Genomic DNA, 18752 nt, shown 5'->3' on the forward strand with positions numbered 1-18752 from the left:
CATCTCAGGGTGTATCAAGACCTCGTGTTTCTCCTGTTTTCAAATGAAAGACAAACTTGCAATTACAAGTAGACGGTCTACCCCAGAATATTAGAGGACGTCGGGTTGAATTTAGGCCAAACCTTCAGCGTCCCCTTGAGTTCCTTTCTCCTCACACCCCGCATCTGCTGTGCCGTAAACCTCGCCAGTTTACCGACCAGCGCCCAGCACACTCCACCTGCCCTCGGGGCCCCCAGGCTCTCTCCGCACCTCCGGCCGCCCGCGCCCGCCTGCCTACCGGCCACGCGCCTCCCGCTCCGCCGCGTCAAGCCTGGTTCCCTCCCCGCCTCGCGGACACCACCTGGCCGCGGCCCCCGCCGAAAGGCGCGCGCGCAGGCCCGCCGCCACGTGCAGGAGCGCTTCGCACCTGCGCCCCCGCGCGCCGCGGCGTCAGGCGTCAATCGGCGCGGTCGCCCGCCGCGAGGGAAAGCTGACTCTACTTCCAGGGGGAGCCACCCCCGGCCGCGCCGCCCGCGCCGCCGGGCTGCCCTCCGCACCCCACCCCGGGGACGGCGCGCGGTGGGCCAGGGACGTGGCCGCGGCTTCTCCTGGAGAGGCCGTCCCCCGGGGCACACTGCCTGCGGCTGCTGCGCCGCGAAGGCGGAGAAGGGGGCTAAATTACAACCCGGAGGAAACCCGTGGAGCTCGCGACAACGCGCATCCCGGGGCTCAGGGACGGCCCGAGGCCGCCGGTGGAGGGCGCGTGGCCGGAGAGGAACGCCTGTTCCGGGCACGAGCGGTTATCCCTGACCCAAGGGGCCTAGCCCGTGGCGGGCAGAAGCCGACGAGGCGCGCGCGGGCCCTACCACTGCCTCGGAAGAGGTCACGGGCCGCGGCCGGCGGCGCGGGGGGGCCGGGGGGGGGGAGCAGAGCGCGCGCCAGGATTGGCCCCCGTGGCCCAGCCCCGCCCCCAGCCGCGGTCAGAGTGCGCGCTGGGATTGGCTCCCGTGGCCCCCGCTGTCCCGGTGACCCCGCCCCGCATGACCCGCGCGAGGTGACCCGGAAGCGGTTGTGAGGCACCGCCTCGCAGCCCAGCTCCTTTTCCGGTCGGCGTGGTGTGTGAGTGGAGCGTCGTCGGCCTGGCCTTCGCCATGAGCGTCCCGGCCTTCATCGACATCAGTGAGGAGGACCAGGTGTGCGCCCGGCCGCGCGGCCCCAGGGCGGCGCTGGGGCCTGGGGTGAGGGCGGGGCCGTTCCCGGGCATCGCCGGGCCCTTACAGGCCGCGTCACGGACGGCTCAGGGCTCCGGGCGCGGGCGGGCGCGGCGTTGGGAGAAGGGTCGGGGCGGTTGTGAGCGGCCGCGGGCGGCGGGGACCCCGTCGTGCGGGGGCCGGGTCACCCGGCGCGCGGCTGGAGCTCCCGTGCGGGCGCGCAGCCGCTTCTCGTCCCCAGGGCCGCGTCGGGCGGGAGCTGAGGGTCGAGCTGAGCCGGCGGCGGTCGGGCGGCCTGCAGAGTCGCGGGCGGGGCCCGGGGCGCTGTCGCTTCTCGCGGGCGCCGGGCCGTCGGGGCTTCGCTTTGGCCGGCTTCCCTGTGTGGGCAGTGACGCAGTGGAGCCGAGGGTGCTGGCTGCCTGTCCCTCGCTTGCACCGCCCCGCGGCCGCGTGTGGCCTGCGAGGATGACGGGTAAAACAACAAATTCGATCGCATGGTTCTTGAGGAAGGGTGCCTTGTGTCTGCACAGCAGAAACTGAGTAAATGTCCTTTCTGTGGACCGTGTTATGTTTCCTTCCTGGAGAAGGAGGCTTTGCAGTGGTACTTTTGTCCTCTGGATGTGGTGACAGTCTTAACGAAACCTTGTTTGTGGTACCAGCGCAGACGTGAAGTCGCTGTGTTATTTGAAAGGGTAGCAGTATCAGATCTACAGAGTTAATATTTTTCTTAGGTGGCCAGACTTACTTGTGGGTTTAGAAAATGTGATACCTGTGTATTTTCTAATGGTATCTTTACATCTGTCTGTTTCAGTTCTTCATTTCATTGTTTGAAATACCATTTGTATTCTTGTTTGGCTGCTGTGACTACTTGGCCCTCAAAAGAAGAGGTTATTAAATATTACATGTGCATTACAGTAGGAAGTGCCTGCACACCTGGGCGCAGTGCTGTAGTTGTTTTCATAGGTCCAAAGGTGCTTGCTGGTCCAGATATGCATTTTCATTTTAAAAGATTAATTACATAGTAGTTCCAATTTGATATAAACATTTTATTCAAGGAAACATTCAAAGGTGTCATCTTTTCATCTTTGTGTCTTCCAAAATGTTTGTCTCTGGTTCTCACATATTCAATTAACAAATGAATACTCTCTTGCCAAGGTAATGCCTGTGACTTTTTTTATGTAGCTGTCTTATGTACGCTTAACAACAATAAAACAAATTGAATTTACCAAGTCAGATCTGTTCCGCCCCCACCCCAGAAAAAGGCTTTAGGTTATATTAGAGAAGTTTTTGCTGTATCCTGTAAGTCTGGCAGGATGTCACTGGTCCCTGTGGGTCTGTGTAGCCACTGGGTCTTGTGATGAGGCTGAGGTCGGGGAGAGACACTTCAGCATAAGTTAAAGTCATTATTAAATTCAGTATTTATGTTCTGTTTCTTCAGAAATAGAACAGAACGACTTGAGGACTCGTGTTTTGTCGATCATGGTTTCATAGGTATATATCAACCCTGTTTGATTCACCAGGCTGCTGAGCTTCGAGCTTACCTGAAATCCAAGGGAGCGGAAATTTCAGAGGAGAACTCCGAAGGTGGACTTCATGTAGATTTAGCCCAGATTATTGAAGCCTGTGATGTATGTCTGAAGGAAGATGACAAAGGTTTGTTTTTAATTTTTTGTAATATTTCTTACTAATCTAAAGGACCTAATTTTTAAGCTTTCTTGTGAATTGCATTTGTTTCAAAGCTTAGAACTTTTAAGCCCTGTTGTGTTTAATCTTATCATTGCACGTGCTTTCAGTTTATTCTAATCTGTTATACCTATGAAGTTAGCCTGTTTTGACAAAACATCTTTTTTACATCAGCTGTGTTGTTGCACACGCTAAATACTGTTAATTTCAGAATAAACTGAAGGAAAGAAATGAAGCTCTTCTTTCCTTTTTAGAAGGTTTAGATTAGTATCTAATGGGATATAATGTCAGGTAATCTAAAAGCTGTTTAATTATTTGGCTGATTGTTTATTGAGATAAAATGAAAAATCTTGAAAATTGTGAGTCCTGAAATCTCTAGTTAAGATTTGAGATTAAACTTGGCATGTGATTGATATCTTAGATTTGAAAGTTAGTGACCCAACCAGAAAGTTGACAGATTTTATTTCTAAATAGTTTCCTATTTGTACAGAGTTTTTTTAAGTTGAGAAAGCATCCTAGTCTAAGACCTAACCAGTAACTTCCAAATAATTGAATGTCTTGCTAGTAAAAATTGAAAGTGTATATATAAACTTGTAAATCACTCTTTAACTAGTTTTACTAGTTGAAAACAAAATCTTAGGTAATAATTTCCTTCTTCTTTAATAAAATGTATAACTTGCTTTTTGAACGTCAGTTGTACAGCAGACCTGGTTTAGTTTGAGTTTGCGTGTACCGTGTTCTTAGTACTCTGCACACTGTTGAGGGAAGAGTGTCCTCTAGAACTGGTTTACAGCAGCTGGATTACATCTTTCTGAGCTGTTTCTGTTTAATGGTCTTTGGTGTTTTAAAACACTGGAAATATGTATTCAAGTAATTCAACTATAAGACATTAAGTCTTATAGTATCTCTGTTGTGTTTTGCACTTATGGGTAGATGTTGAAAGTGTGATGAACAGCGTGGTATCCCTCCTGTTGATCCTGGAACCAGATAAGCAAGAAGCTCTGATTGAAAGCCTGTGTGAAAAGCTGGTCAAGTTTCGGGAAGGTGAACGCCCCTCTCTGAGACTGCAATTGTAAGTTAAGAATTGAAAGAGGTTCAGTTTTTCAAGGGGTTCTTTTCATGTCACTGTCATTTAATGGTTAAAAGCAAGAATTCTGGAACTCGACTGTCTACTATGGCTCTTATTAGCTGTGTGATCTTGGACAAGTCACTTAACCTTTCTGTACCCCAGTTCTCTCCTTGTAACGAACGTGTTTGTAATGTGAAGTTATTAATAGTATTTGTCTCAGGTTTGTTGTGAGAACAGATAAGCTCAAATTAATCACCATAGTTACTGATCTCAAAAATTGTTTTATTGTTTGTTTGTTAATCAGGCTAAGCAACCTTTTCCATGGGATGGATAAGAATACTCCTGTGCGATACACAGTCTACTGCAGCCTCATTAAAGTGGCAGCATCTTGTGGGGCCATCCAGTATATTCCAACTGAGCTGGATCAAGTGAGTTATGTGGAATACTTATTCTGCTTCTAAAAGGTGCACTTTTATATCATGACTAAAATAAGTAGCAAATGTGTGTTCTAAATATAATCTGTTAAATTGTGAAAATATGTTCAGCTCTGTCACTAAATTTCCTCTTTTTGTCAATCTCATCGTAGGTTAGAAAATGGATTTCTGACTGGAACCTCACTACTGAAAAGAAACACACCCTTTTAAGGCTCCTTTATGAGGCGCTTGTGGATTGTAAGAAAAGGTATTCAGAATTAATGAGCAGGCACCCTAAGGGGTGGAGGCTGTGTTTAAAGACAAGCAGGGTGACTGATTCTCTCCTTAGTTCTCCACGGGGCTGCTATAAATCTATTCCTGTAAATTCTGCCTACTGAGTTAAGATAATTGCAAAGTTTAAAATAGTTTCTCCCCATCTTTAAACTTTTTGAAAAGCAAAACTTGCTCTTGTTCTAAAAATGGTAACAACTGTTAATCCCAAAGCTGTGTGTAAGATTAGACTGAGTTGTTTAATGGTGCTTGGCGTCCTAGCTCAGGAGTGCCGCCACTTTTGCTTAATGGTGGTGAGGGCCAAGCAGTGGAAGTGTCTTTGTTCTGTAATAGACTGTACCCCTGAGGCGAAACTTGCAAGAGACTGTGGTAAATGAGTACCTATGGGGCTTCTGCAAGGCCTTGGGTTCTAAGGCTTGTATTTAGCCCAGCAACTTCATCCCAAAGTGTTGATTCTTCTCTATACCCAGTTCAGGATGCCCACTGAATGAGAGGTTTGGCCCCGTTCTTAGTGTTAAGAGACAATCCTACCTTTTTGACCTAGCTTTTCAATTTCTCTCTTCCCGTAATGGTTAAAAACTTTTAGAAAAAGTAATCAGTCTTCAGTTTAGTTTTATTGCACAATTTTTATACTGGCTTTCAGTGCTGCGGTGTTTGATACGTGACAGAGGATCAACAAGATTAGTAAGTTAAATAAAATGATGTTGATTGTGAGGGAGGCTGAGTGCCTATTGCATCTTGGGTGGGACGATTCTTTGTGTTGCTAGACTCTTAGGTTCACTGCAGGACACTCAGCGTCCGTGGCCTCACTTACTCAAATGCCACAGAGCTTTCCCGTCGTCAGAGCCGTCGTAGCAGCTCCTGTGCACGTCCAGATGCTCCCAGGGCGCCTGGGTGAGCGCCACCTCTGCCTGCCTGCCATCGTTGGTCTCAGGCCTCTACATGCCATATGTCTGCTGGTGATTTTCACATCTTTGTCTCCCGTATTTCTCCTCTGGACTGCAAATATCTATTCCTGTTTAACATCTCCATTCAGATGTTCAAAAGGCATTTCAAACTTGACATCTGGAAAAGTGAATCATTGATTTTTCCTTCTAAATCTGCTCTTCCTTCTGTTTTCTCCAACTCAAGAAATGCCATTTCTGTATTTCCTGTTGCTCAAAAATAAGACCTGGGGTTCTCTCTCTCGTCTCCTACCCCATGTCTATTCAACAGCCCGTCCTGTCAGCTCTGATAATTCTGAAGTCAGGCCATCTTCTCCCTGCTTCTGTTGCTACCGTGTGGTCTAAGCTACTGTTTTTTCTTACATTTTTCTTACTCTCGACCAGTCCATTTTGGGCCTGGCCCCTTACAGTCGGTTCTTAATACAGCTTCCGGAACGTTCTGTTTCATATGGATGGTCAGATCGTGGTGTCCCTCTCCTCAGAACCCTCCAGTGGCTTTGTTCAGAGTGAAAGGCAAAGCCAGCTCCAGAGGCTTGGCACTGGCACTTCTTCCTGGAACGCTTGCTTCCCAAGTAGCCACGTGGCTCCCTCCCTTCTTTGTATCTGCTCAGTTGTCACCTCATCAGAAAGGCCTTCTCTGGCTGCCTGTATGTGTAGCATATCCCCCCAGCCTTGAATGGCTTTTTTCCTCATTGGTATTATTTCTCCATTGCACTTATTACTAACAGACAGACTATATTTTAATGTTTATTATCTATCTGTCCGCATTAGTGTAAGTTTCACGAGGGCAGGGACTTCGGTTCAGTACTAGAGCAGTGTCTTGACACTGGTAGGCAGTCAATATATATTTGTTGGATGAATGGCTGTTTCTAAAATATAAACATGGTGCAAAAACAGTGGCTACAAGAAGCAGACGTGTAAAACAATATGAAGTGGTTTATGGAACTAGAGTGTATGCCCTTCCCAACAGCTTTTAGATAAAATATTTTAAAACATTTTGCAAGTATAAGATCCCTGGTTTTCTCCTAGTTTTCTGATGTTGTGAAAATTAGTTTCCAGTATTTGAGTGTCACTTCCTTCATTTTTAAGAACAGATGCAGTCTAGTGGTCACTGTATGACCACTGTCTTCTTTGACCCCTTAGCAGCATGTGACTGTTAGCCCTTCCCTCGCAGAAACTTCTCTCGACACACCCCTCCTTGTTTTTTTCCAACTGCTTGCACAGCTCCTTCTCAGACACCTTTGTAAATGACTCTCTGCTCCTTTAAATGCTGGTACTACTCAAAAATTGGGCCGAGGACCTTTTTCTCCTTCTGTTTCCTCTCCTGGATCGTGTCATCTCTTCCCATGGCTTCTGTCATTTCCTGAAGGAAAATCCATGTCTCTAGCTCATGCTTCTCTCCTGAGCTTCAGGTCTTAATGTCTAACTGCTTTTTACCTGTTTCTACTTGAATGTGCTCCATACATGCCTGAAACTCAATGTGACCAAATGAATTGATCATTTTCTCCCTCTAAATTAGTCTGTTTCCAAGCAACACATCTTAAAATGATCTGTTTATTCTTTCCAATCTGCAACCACAATGATTTTGTGAAACAAAAGTTTCAGCGTGTCATTTGTTAGGTTTTCATTTTCTTCAGGACACAGTACAGAATTCTGAGTGTGGCATTAAGTAGCTTTCTGACATGGACCCTCCCTGCTGCTGTAGCACAGGCCTGTGAATGTGCTGATCTTCATCTTGCTGTTTCTGTGTGGTGCAGTGACAAACTACAAAACTTTGCTTTGTTTGTATGGGTATTCCCTCCCTCCGTTTCTGTTGCTCGCTCACACGTACCCTTCCTCTGGATTGTCACATCAGGACACAGTGAACCTCTGTCACTGCAGAAGCACTGTGCTCTTCAAGTCTAGAGCAGCAGCCGGCACCTGTTCTGTATGGCCCACAAGCTAAGAATGGTTTTTGAATTTTTACATGACTGAGGAAAAAATCAAAGGAAGAATATTTTGTGACATGAACATTACATGAAATTCACATTTCAGCGTCCGTAAAATTTTGTTGGAACACAGCCATGCTTACTTATTTACGTATTGTCTGTCTGCCTTTGCCAAGACTTGAGTAGTTGCAGCAGAGACCAGAGGGCCTGCAAAGCCTAAAATAGTTAGGCCCTTTTTAGAATGTGTGCCTCCCCTTGGTCTAGACCTACGCCCAGCTGCTTCTCTGCCTGAAACTTTCCTCCCATCTTAAGGTTGATGCCTGCCTTTCACAGCACCCTCTGCCTTTGTCGTGGCCCCTGGCACCATTTGTTAAGATGTCTGTGACATAGGCTCAGTGAAGACCAGGAACCTGTCTGTCAGCCATCATCTTCCCAAGGGGTTGGGCACGTGAATGGATAAATGCTGCCCTCACTTAGGGAACTAGACAAGGATGGTTATATAAACACGAAATTTCTGTCATGCTGCTGATTTAAATCTTAAGATTTGGTTTTTGCCTACTACACAGAAAATGTATGGTTTTTTTCCTGCTTCTAAATTGAATTCTGAGATTGGCCTTGCCCTTTGAGCAAGAATTCTTAGGTTTATAGGTACTTCTTAATGACTTTGTTTATATTGGTGGTTGATGAGAGAGAATTGTGAACGTTTTCTTGAGCCCTTATCTGTCAGATACTGCGCACTTTACGTGGGTTATTTTATCTGATCTTTGTGAATTCGGATTTCTTTAGCTGATAAGAGGAACTAGATTAAAGTATACTGTGGCTGCTAAAACTGGAGAATGAAATGAACCTGTGCTTGACGTGTGACACAAAGTAATTAACAATGAGTAAAACATAGTTTTCCTTTAAAATTTTTCTTTGAATTCTTAGTTGTATCACTATACTGTATTACCACTCCTATAATTATATTTATACATTTTGGTAAACCTTAGTTTTGTAGTAAGTTTTAGAAAACTTTAAGTTTTTAAAATAAGTGGTAGGGCTCTTACTGATTTTACCTGGGTTGAATCCAGATATGGGGGAAAAAAACTATTCTTAGAAAAAGAAAAAAAAACCTGTCTCTTACTTAGCAAAGCTTTCTATAACTAGCTGAAGATTCATCAGTTTAAAGGAAGAAATGAAGGGTGAAAATAAACATTTTCTAAGAGTTCAAATTGAATGAGTTTTAATTACTTTGTGCTTTTTGTTACAGTTAAAGTTGGTTACATAACTTTAAGGATAATTTAATTGGAGAGATATCTTTAGTGAAGTTATGTAACTATTTGGTGTTGGTTCAGCTTCAGCTGCACTGTCCTAACAGTTTTGGGGACACACAACTTTTCTCCCACCTCGAGTCTTTGTACCTGGTCTTCCGTCTGCCTGGACAGCAGTCCAGCCCCCACCTTCCACCCCCAGCACTTTTCATGGCTGGTTGTGTTACATCCTTTAGATCTCAGCCCCATGCCATTTCTTCAGAGAGACACTTTCCTTGCTGGTTCTCTGAAATAACCTTCTCTTTCCAGTCTCTGCTCTTGTAACTCTGTTACCTCACCATCCTTCATGGTGCTTGCTGTTGGTTGATTTATTTCCTTAGTTATCTGTCTTTCCTACTGGAAGGAAAGTTCCATGACTTTTCCCATAGAGCAGGGACCATGTCTCTGTTGGTCACCGTTGGATATATCATTAGCACAGTACTGGACACTTAGTGTAATGTTTTTGAATGAATCAAAGGTAATAATGATATTCTGAAATTCCTAAAGCAGTATTTCTTTTTAGTGATGCCGCTTCAAAAGTCATGGTGGAATTGCTAGGAAGTTACACGGAGGACAATGCTTCCCAGGCTCGAGTTGATGCCCACAGGTAACGTTAAATGCGCTTTGCTAATGACAGCTGAGTATTCATTCAGAGAGCTGAAGTTGTGCTCACGTCCACCAGTGATCCAAAGCCATTTGATGCTGTGTGCTCTGTGGTGGTTTTGAGATGGATATTAAAACTCAGGATTTGATACTCGAAGAACCGTAGAGCCTGTGAAATAGCCATAATGTGTTTACCGTTTGAGGTATTGCTGGTACGGGGTGATAATGCCAACGTGAGGCAGACCCTGATCTCGGGTTGGTTTTACCGTAGTGTTAAGGTGTGTAGATGAAGAACAGTGGGGGCTTGCTCAAAATTAGCCCATTGCTAATGAGAATAATGTCTTCAAACAGTCCCAGGTCTACTTAGTAACAATAAGAGTAGAATCAGTTTTTTAAATCTGTGAAATGGAAATTATGGTAACTTCTTTAGGGTTATGGCTTCACGGGGAACTGTCCATGACAGGGTTTGGTAGAAAGGGTAGTGAGAGGACAAGATCTTTGACTCTGGTCAGACTGCCTGTGTTCACCTGCACCACTTAATTAGCACGTATTGGGCAAGTTCTCTCTGAGCTTCATCACTAGTAAACTTCTAGAGCATGGTAATACTGTGTGTCTGGGTGTCTGCGGGTTAAATGAGATGGTGCGGGTGAGCGCTCACCTCCGTATCTGGTGCATTCTAGATGCTGCTGCTGTTGTCTTTGTTCTTTGATTCCTTTGGTGGTGCTTTCTCTCCAGCTATGTTTTTGTCTACAGCTATTTTGTTATTTTGTTAAAGCAGATATATCTGGTAAATTGATTTATTGGCTTGTTTCAATTCCAATCCATAGCTTTTTTTTATGTTGTGTATATTGAACTCTTAGATATTTTACTGAATTAAATGTATTTTGCAGTCTGAAAATTACCTGAATTTCAAGACTGAGCTTGGATTTTTGTTTTCCAATTAAGGTGTATTGTACGAGCACTGAAAGATCCAAATGCATTTCTTTTTGACCATCTTCTTACTTTGAAACCTGTCAAGTTTTTGGAAGGCGAGCTCATTCATGATGTAAGTAGTTTATCCTTAATGTGAGAAATGTTCTCTTTTCCTAAATCTAACATACTAAAGGGGAACTCTTTTTTCTTTGTGTTAATGAACATGACTATTAGAGAGATCTGGAAAGAGAACTGTTTGTTCTTTTTGTATCAGAAACAGACTGAAACTTAGGGCGACCTTTTCTCCAGCCACTGGACACACGCTCGTTCTGTCTCCCTTGCCTTCATCTGCATGCCTGCCTGGCCGTTAGGAACTTAGTACAGATTCCACTTGAGTGTGTAGTGTTAGCTAGCCCCAGTGAGGAAGCTAAATCTGATATTTAAAAACACATGAATGCACTTTTCAAGTGCCAACCTAAATAGATTTTGGATGACTTTCCTTTTGTACTATGCCATTACCACCATCTTTTGGAGTAGATCATTTAGAACTCACTGTATTTACTGACTCTGTGATCTAAGTCAGTCTTGTGAAAGCAAATGGTTTAGATGATGATTTGAGCAAACAGATTGAAATTTCTGCAATGAAAGAAATGTAGAGAGTTTTATTGCCCAGAGTCACTGTCTTAAAAATGTCTTGAGTGTAAATATTAATTCTGTATTGAATATGGTATGTTTATTTTTTTGTGTCTATCTGTATAGCTTTTAACCATTTTCGTGAGTGCTAAATTGGCCTCATATGTCAAGTTTTATCAGAATAATAAGGACTTCATTGACTCACTTGGTAAGTTGTGGGGTTTCTTCTTTGGAGGGGCAGAGAGGGCGGGGTCGTGCTCCTCCAGAACTATCACGTACTGGGGGGTACAGCAAACACAGTTGTGGCCTTGTGTATAGATTACCCTGACCGGTGTATGATGGCACAGCAGCAGACACAGGCAGACAATCAAAAAGATGACTCAGAATGAACCCAAGAGGGTATTGGAGGGAGTGTTTGTGATGGAAAGCATGAAGCTAGGAGTCAGAAAACCTGGGCATTTTTCCCCTGTGTAAGAGCTTCTTGACTTCAGGCCCTGCCAGCTCTGCTCTACATGATTCTCGAGGTAAAGTTCTAGCAAGAAGCAGGTGCTGAGAAGGGATTTGGATAGAAATAATTCCATTGATATGTTGTGTCTTTAAAACTTCGGAATGGGGGATGGAGCAGAAAAGCACCTTAAAGGATCACCATTACTTTGATCATAATGGAGATTTTTGGAAGTACAGTTGCTTAATGACAGGAATGTGTTCTGAGAACGCGTTGTTAGGCGATTTTGTCGTTGTGTGAACATTGTGGTGCACACTTAACAGACCTAGGTGCTACAGCCTACAGCACACCTAGGCTATATGGTACTGATGTCATGGGACCACCTTTGTCTCTGCGGCCCATTGTTGACCAAAACGTCATTACACAGTCACCCCTGTACTCATTTTAAGAGTTGACAAAATTGGATGATTAAAGGTACTTTTATTAAGCTAAACATTATTGTTTAAAATAAAATTGTTTCTTTGTAAAAGGCCTTATTCCTTAGATGCATGATTTATATTTGTGGTGCTTTTTTTTTTTTAAGCCATAGTCATGTAACTGTAACAGAAATAGTTTTTTTCCCTCTAATACAGTATTTTCTGCTTGGTGCCCCTCCCTTCCCCCATTAACAAATTATAGAAGTATACAGTATTGCTAAGCAGATCCAAGTGAAGCTGTAGATGGAATTAGAAATGGAGTTGTAGTGATTTTACGTGATAGGAGCAACTTCCCTCACTACAGTCTGCTGCAGACAGCGCAGTAAGTCTTAGCTTTGTGATTTTTGTCTTTGAGTTTTCTTTCTAGAGCATCAGAGCTCGGTGAATGTTTGCTAAATTGAACTGAGTCTTACTTATCCTCATTGAACAAACTCCTTATATTGAGTATTTTCCTTCCAGAGCACATAGAAAATCTATAGTTGAACAGGTTTGAATTGTTCTAAAAAAAGTTTTTTGAGAGTGAAGTCAAATATGAAACTAAAGTGCTTTGTTTTCCTACTAGGCAGTAATCAAAATACATTAGAGGTTGGTTGTATTTTCCATATTAAATTTGAATTGTTAGTCTTCTTGGTTGAGGTGTAGATAAAGAATACATTTATAATCTACTTTGATTATACTATTAGTCCTCAATTTGGTAATCATTAATTCCTGTCACCTGTAAATTTTGTGCGGCCATTGGAATTGGGGAAGATGGAATTATTGTGAACATAATAAGGCATTTGAAATACACTGAGATAAAGGAGATGCAAGTGTGTTTGTGTAGAATGCCTTGCCAGGTGCACTAGACCCAGAAAACCGCATTCTGTCCCAGTTAATTTGTTTTGTGGCATGAAGCTATGTGATGGAATGTTAATGTCAGCAACCTCTTTATTTACGCACCAAGGAAAAAGGAGTAGTAATTAACACTTTGACACTCCCCCATTGATGTGTAATTGACTGTTTCAAAGGAGCACTGGTTCATAAGCTATTGCGTGCATTAAAATTACGTTTCCTATATTGCAGCACTTTAAGACAGGGGTCAGTGACAATGCAGAAATTGCTCAATGATGCACATTTTTTTATTACTGCATTAAGGTTTTGACATATTAGTAATGAATAAATGTTTCCATAAAATTAGATTTTTTTATAACTTTAAAATTGAAATATGACACAGAACACTGTGACTTCCTCTTTGAAGGTAATGTTCTACTTTCATAAAACAAAGCACAGCTTCCTGCAAGTCTTTAACTCCTGCTTCACGGGTTTAATAGTTTGATTTTGAGAACAAGAGTCCTCAAGGCTTTAAGTTTGGTTCTTTGTTTTAAAGTAGTGACTTTAAACATCAATTTGAAATGTTTTTAAATGCAGGTTTCCACATGTAAGATAGATAATGGTTTTACATAATTCATTCTAGAAAGAATCTTCATTCCTCTGATAAGTATTTTGATTTATGGTAAGCTTGTAATACTCAAAGAGTAGCAGTAAAATAAATTTAATTTCAAGGACATTTTTAATTAGATCTTAGAAATTATAGGAGTTTCCATCATTTTATCATATTGAAATAGAACTGTATCTGCCTGTAGAACTGGAAATGTTAAGGAATTTTCTTGTATTTGCAAATATTGAGGAAAAAAATCTTTAGTATTTGTTCTCTGGGATAGGAAAAACATAATATTCCTAATTTATTGTGCCAACTGGAAGTCAGATTCCCTGTTCTGTGTTTTGTTTCTTGAACATCTATGCAAATTAGCAATCTTTTATTAGAAATTTGCTTATAAAACATGCTTTGGGGACAACAGCTGTTTAAATGTGTATACTTTTGGTTTTAGATGTATTATTTATTACATCTGAAAGTATAGTTACCAATGTATAGATTCCACAGGTGTCATCGGTTTATCAAAACACATTGTTTTATTAACAGTGACAACTTGGGCCAGTGGTAGCATTATCTTGTGTCAACTGAATTGCCCTACATGTCCCGATGTCATCTGGTGTGATCCAGTTGCTACCTTCTTGCTTCAGAAAGTTAATCAGTATCTAATTTGCATTTGTTAATTAGGGTTAATGTGCACTAATTGATTTTTTGATGCTTGTAGATTTCCATTAAATCAGAGTAGCAGTCCTTACTTGGGTACCTCATTCATTTGAGTTATGATGAGCATGTTTTTGTTGAATCTGTGCCAGATAGAAAGCCTGCATCATAATTATAGGTAATTAACAGATGATTATGTCCTATATTAATGGGCTTCCCTAGTCTTCTGCTAATATATGTTTTAAATTTCACATTTATTCATGGAAGGCTTAGAACTTTAACACTACAGACGTAATCTCTTAATTATTAGAGGGCATGTGATCAATCATTTGAGTTTACATAATTTGAAAGTTCAGAGAAAAGGACCATGTGATGCTAGATTATTAGAAACTTTAATAAGTTAGCATTGAATCAATATGTATAATGTGTTATAATTCAGCTTCTACTTAGGAATGGGTAATAATTTGGATATTCAGGATTTGTATTTATTTGTATTTCTAGTCATTTATTTTATAAATGAACCTATTTTCTAGGCCTAGTACTCCCACTTTCTCACTGAGTCTTCTTTGCTCTTCAGTTTTATTGTGTTTTAAAGTGAAAGGATCAGGACAAGGTAGTTTAAGTTTCCTTTTAGGTCTAACAATTTAGATCTGAGTAATTCTAATAGCATGGTTCATTACAAATCAGAAGGCAAAGTTTGCATTATTTGTACAGTTTTCTACTTTTGCCTTATAAATAACAAGTACCACTGTTAATGGTATTATTTATCTAGTACTAATCTTTTTTCTTTTTCTTTTTCTTGCTTGAGGAAGATTAGCCCTGAGCTAACATCTGTGCCAGTCTTCCTCTGTTTTGTATGTGGGATGCCGCCACAGCATGGCTGATGAGTGGTGTAGGTCTGTGCCTGAGATGCAAACCCAGATGGCAAAGCAGAGCGCACTGGACTTGACCACTATGCCCCAGGGCTGGCCCCCATAGCACAAATCATTTTAATCCAGAGTTACCTGAAGGGAAACGCAGTGCTTTTGTAACTGATTGTATATGAAAGTGTTTTTAAACTTTACCAGTAATACTGACACAGAACAAATAGTAAGTAAATAAGGAATTCTGTGTTTCACTGGAGATCTATTAGTAAAAGTAAGCTTCAGTAATTCAGTTAAATAAAAATGTTCTTATGAAATGTACTTTGTACATTTTATCTGCTAAAATGTATAAATATAAAACGTGAAAGATGTACGAAATGTTTAGGGCCTAAAAATACTGTTTTATAGGCCATTCTTTGAACCTATCACCTGTGGGACTATAGTAATGAAGAAATGTAGTTCTAGAGAAATGATTTGAAACACTCCATAGTTTAATTAGGGGTCAGTTTATGGTTTGCAAACATAAGTGGCTTTATCAAAATTCCTCTGTAAACAGTGCTCAAAGAGTGATTTCCACATTTACACGAGTTGTAACGTGCGGGTCTTTTATTAGCATGTATACTCACCAGGCTTGACTTTTGTGTTATTCAGGTCTGTTACATGAACAGAACATGGCAAAAATGAGACTGCTTACTTTTATGGGAATGGCAGTGGAAAATAAAGAAATTTCTTTCGACACAATGCAGCAGGAACTTCAGATCGGAGCTGATGATGTTGAAGCATTTGTTATTGATGGTAAGACAATTAGAATGCTTTCTTTTCTAGAGTTTCTCTTCTACCCTATGGAACAGAAGAGTTTTAATCTTGAAAATGAGCCTTATGCCAACAAAGCTGGATTCTTTTGTAGCAAATGTGTATGTTTAGTAGTTCTGCAGATTATATTTGTAATGGAGTGAAAATTCAATGGAATTATAAATCACTGTGGGCTTTTGGGTGTATGTTCTGTCCCTTGAAATCATATAGAACAAAGCCCTTTAGGCAGTAAACCATAGTAGTTAAGCACCTAGGTTTTAGTGTCAGACTTGGGTTTGAGACCAGGTCTTCTCCTGTGAAAAAGGGATGTGGGGGTTAATTTGTGGTTGTGAGGATTAAATGAAGTACTTAGCCCAGTGCCTGCATGTAGTAAATGATCTGCAAACATTAATCATTATCAGTTTTTATGATTGGCCTAGAAACAACTTTCTTCCCCAACATTTGCGTTATAAGGTGATTTAACTGATAATCAGGAATTTTTTCTGAGCTTTTTATGTTTGAAAGTTGGATAGATTTAATTAAGATTAATAAAATGTATAGAACCGTTGACATGGTTTCTTTCTAATGTTCTAAGTCTCAAATAGTCCTATAAAGAAGTAATACCTTATTAGGAAACTAGTTTTCCTTTCCATATGTGATTGTAGGGGAGAACACCTGGAATTCTTCATGAAAACTGTGTGATATTTAGATAGACTGGCCCAGCAGTCAGAGGACAATATATGACCTTCCTCTTGGTTAAATCATATTGCTGTGCTTGTTATTAGATTCAAAGAGCTAGTTTGTAAAATATTAGAAAACTGCTACTTGGTCAGTTTCTTTAGAAACACCTATATATTAGCCTGTTTTTCTTGGGAATTTTCCATGTAACACATCTTGTAAAACATCTTTTTTCAGCGGTAAGAACTAAGATGGTCTATTGCAAAATTGATCAGACCCAGAGAAAAGTTGTTGTCAGGTAAGACATTTTAATACTTTGCAGCATTTTGTAGACAATTTAGTTTTTTCTGATTATTTCACTTAAATGTTTAGAGAACCAAGGTGGTATTCTTATCAGTTGACTGTAAATAGCAACTATTTATCATAATTTTATTAAAGTTCAGACTGAATGTGATTAGCTTATTTAATGAAAGAGTCCTATTTTCCAGCACATTTCATTTAATGGCTTAGCATTGGCTGGAATACTAATGACTTTTGTGTCTGGTTTATGTAGTTCGGGTAAATAGAAGGTTTGAGACCAATATGGTAAAGATTTTTACAAAACATAAGCTTCTAATTCTTCTTTTAAAATTCTAAATTATGTCTTTTATGTATATTTAACCTTGCTTTTAACTAGATACAAGAGTGTAGCATTGTGAAAGAATACCAGAGGATAGAAGGTTGACTAGTAACTTTGTTTTTAATTTCTCAATTTTTTAGTCATAGCACACATCGGACATTTGGAAAACAGCAATGGCAACAACTGTATGACACACTTAATGCCTGGAAACAAAACTTGAACAAAGTGAAAAACAGCCTTTTGAGTCTTTCTGATACCTGAATCTTTATGCTATATCATTTTGTTCCTTTTGGAAAAAGATCTAAATCATAGTAAAACATTATAAACTGAAATTTGACTACATTCTGGACATTTATTGTCTCAAATTTAAAAGAAGTCAGTCTTCAGAGGATACAAAGTAATAAATTACAGAGGGGTCAGTGTCTATCTTGTATAATAGGTAAGTTGTATTCTGTAAGGAAAGGTTTTGAAGGTACAAAAAGAACTCTGATGAAAGGCTATATGGAGGAAAGACATTTAATTAAGGGGTATTAGATGCTAACAGCAAACTTTGTCATCTTAGCTATCTTAAATGAAGCATTTGCTGAGTGAAAACATAGTAATATAATTCTTACATCAGAAAAAGCTGGAACAGTAAGTACACATGTAAAGCTTAGGATGTAAAAGTCATTTTCTAGTCAAAACCACATCAGTATTTCTATTAAATCAGTTCACCACTGAAAGCATTTATCAAAGCATTATTTTAATCTGTTGTTTTTTCCAACATCTCTTCTGCTTTTCTTTTTTTAGGTTGGTTTTCGTTTTCTAAGCTTAGGAACTTTTCTATTTTGTTTATTTGATTTGTTATCAAGCTCTGCCAGTCATCTTCACTAGCAGAATCAGTATCTTTAATCTTGATTGCCTGGAAATGGCTTTGTAGCAGAGTTGATTTCAGAGGCTTTGTTTTCACCTAGGAAAGATCAAACTTGTTTTACCATTGAAATTATTACTCACTTTCTAAAATAGTCATCAACCAAAAGAGTTTAAAGAAAATCCTTAAGCCTTTGTAAGTATGAGTATGTGATAAAGCCACCATTTTCTTGGCTAATTCCCAACAACTATCTTAGTAATTTTGGCACCAAAAAACTATAAAATGTGAATTGAATTTGTAGGTTTATTTAGTAGCTATTCAAGATCCCTAATATATTCCAGGGATACCACAAACATTTTTCTAAAAGGTCTTGAGCTTACATTGAAAGAAAAGATATTTAAACAGTGCAGATAAAAATCTGTTTTGTCTTCTACTCCCTTCCCTTCCCAAACATGTCTATGTTTTGTATCTTCTGTCAGAGCCAGGGGAAAACTAAAAATGCTAACGGAAGTAAACTGCCACATAAAAACTACCTTTTACTTCATGTTTCCGCTCATGCTTCAGAGTAGCATTGTTGGAGAAACAGGAAGAACAATGAGGTATTTGGAAGTTGGCATGTTTCCAAGGCACTGCATTGGGTCATACTTAAAATACTGTGTTGTTTTTTCATTTCAAGGTTTCTTTTCTGATGATAAAATTTAGAAAATGGAGAAAAGTATAAAGAAACTAAAACTTACTAGTAATCCACTATCCAGAGAGACCTGTCAACATTTTGTTATTGTTTGCTGCTAGTCGCTTTTTTCTATTTTTAGCATATATACTCATTCTGTAGAATTTCATATCTTGGCTTTTCCTTGTGTGAGCTGTTTTCTAGGTCATTAAAATTTCTTACAAACAATTGTCAGTGGCTGCAAAATACTTCCTTTTATGGATGTGTGATAATTTATTATTGAACATTGATTTCTAATTTATCTCTATCAAAAGTAAGTTAATTTCTTGAAAA

General features: G+C 40.5%; 2 protein-coding genes across 11 annotated transcripts in view; one reads left to right on the forward strand and one right to left on the reverse strand.

Moving 5' to 3' along the window:
- The first annotated feature begins 1039 nt into the window (after positions 1-1039).
- On the forward strand, positions 1040-18647 carry EIF3M (eukaryotic translation initiation factor 3 subunit M). The gene is made up of 11 exons (XM_070626601.1): positions 1040-1172; positions 2711-2843; positions 3807-3945; positions 4247-4370; positions 4529-4623; positions 9331-9414; positions 10356-10455; positions 11082-11163; positions 15462-15605; positions 16518-16578; positions 17040-18647. The coding sequence occupies exons 1-11, from the start codon at positions 1131-1133 to the stop codon at positions 17158-17160; spliced, it is 1125 nt and encodes a 374-aa protein (XP_070482702.1). The 5' UTR covers positions 1040-1130; the 3' UTR covers positions 17161-18647.
- The window catches only part of CCDC73 (coiled-coil domain containing 73), a 151570-nt gene continuing 149813 nt past the window's right edge, over positions 16996-18752 (reverse strand). For all 10 annotated transcript variants that reach the window (XM_070626591.1, XM_070626600.1, XM_070626598.1 and 7 more), the window contains one exon: positions 16996-17848. In XM_070626591.1, the coding sequence (XP_070482692.1) occupies positions 17642-17848 (207 nt within the window). In that variant the 3' untranslated portion in view covers positions 16996-17641. The remainder of the gene's footprint in view (positions 17849-18752) is intronic.

The sequence above is a fragment of the Equus przewalskii genome, chromosome 6, assembly GCF_037783145.1.
Source record: "Equus przewalskii isolate Varuska chromosome 6, EquPr2, whole genome shotgun sequence".
Classification (NCBI taxonomy): Eukaryota; Metazoa; Chordata; class Mammalia; order Perissodactyla; family Equidae; genus Equus; species Equus przewalskii.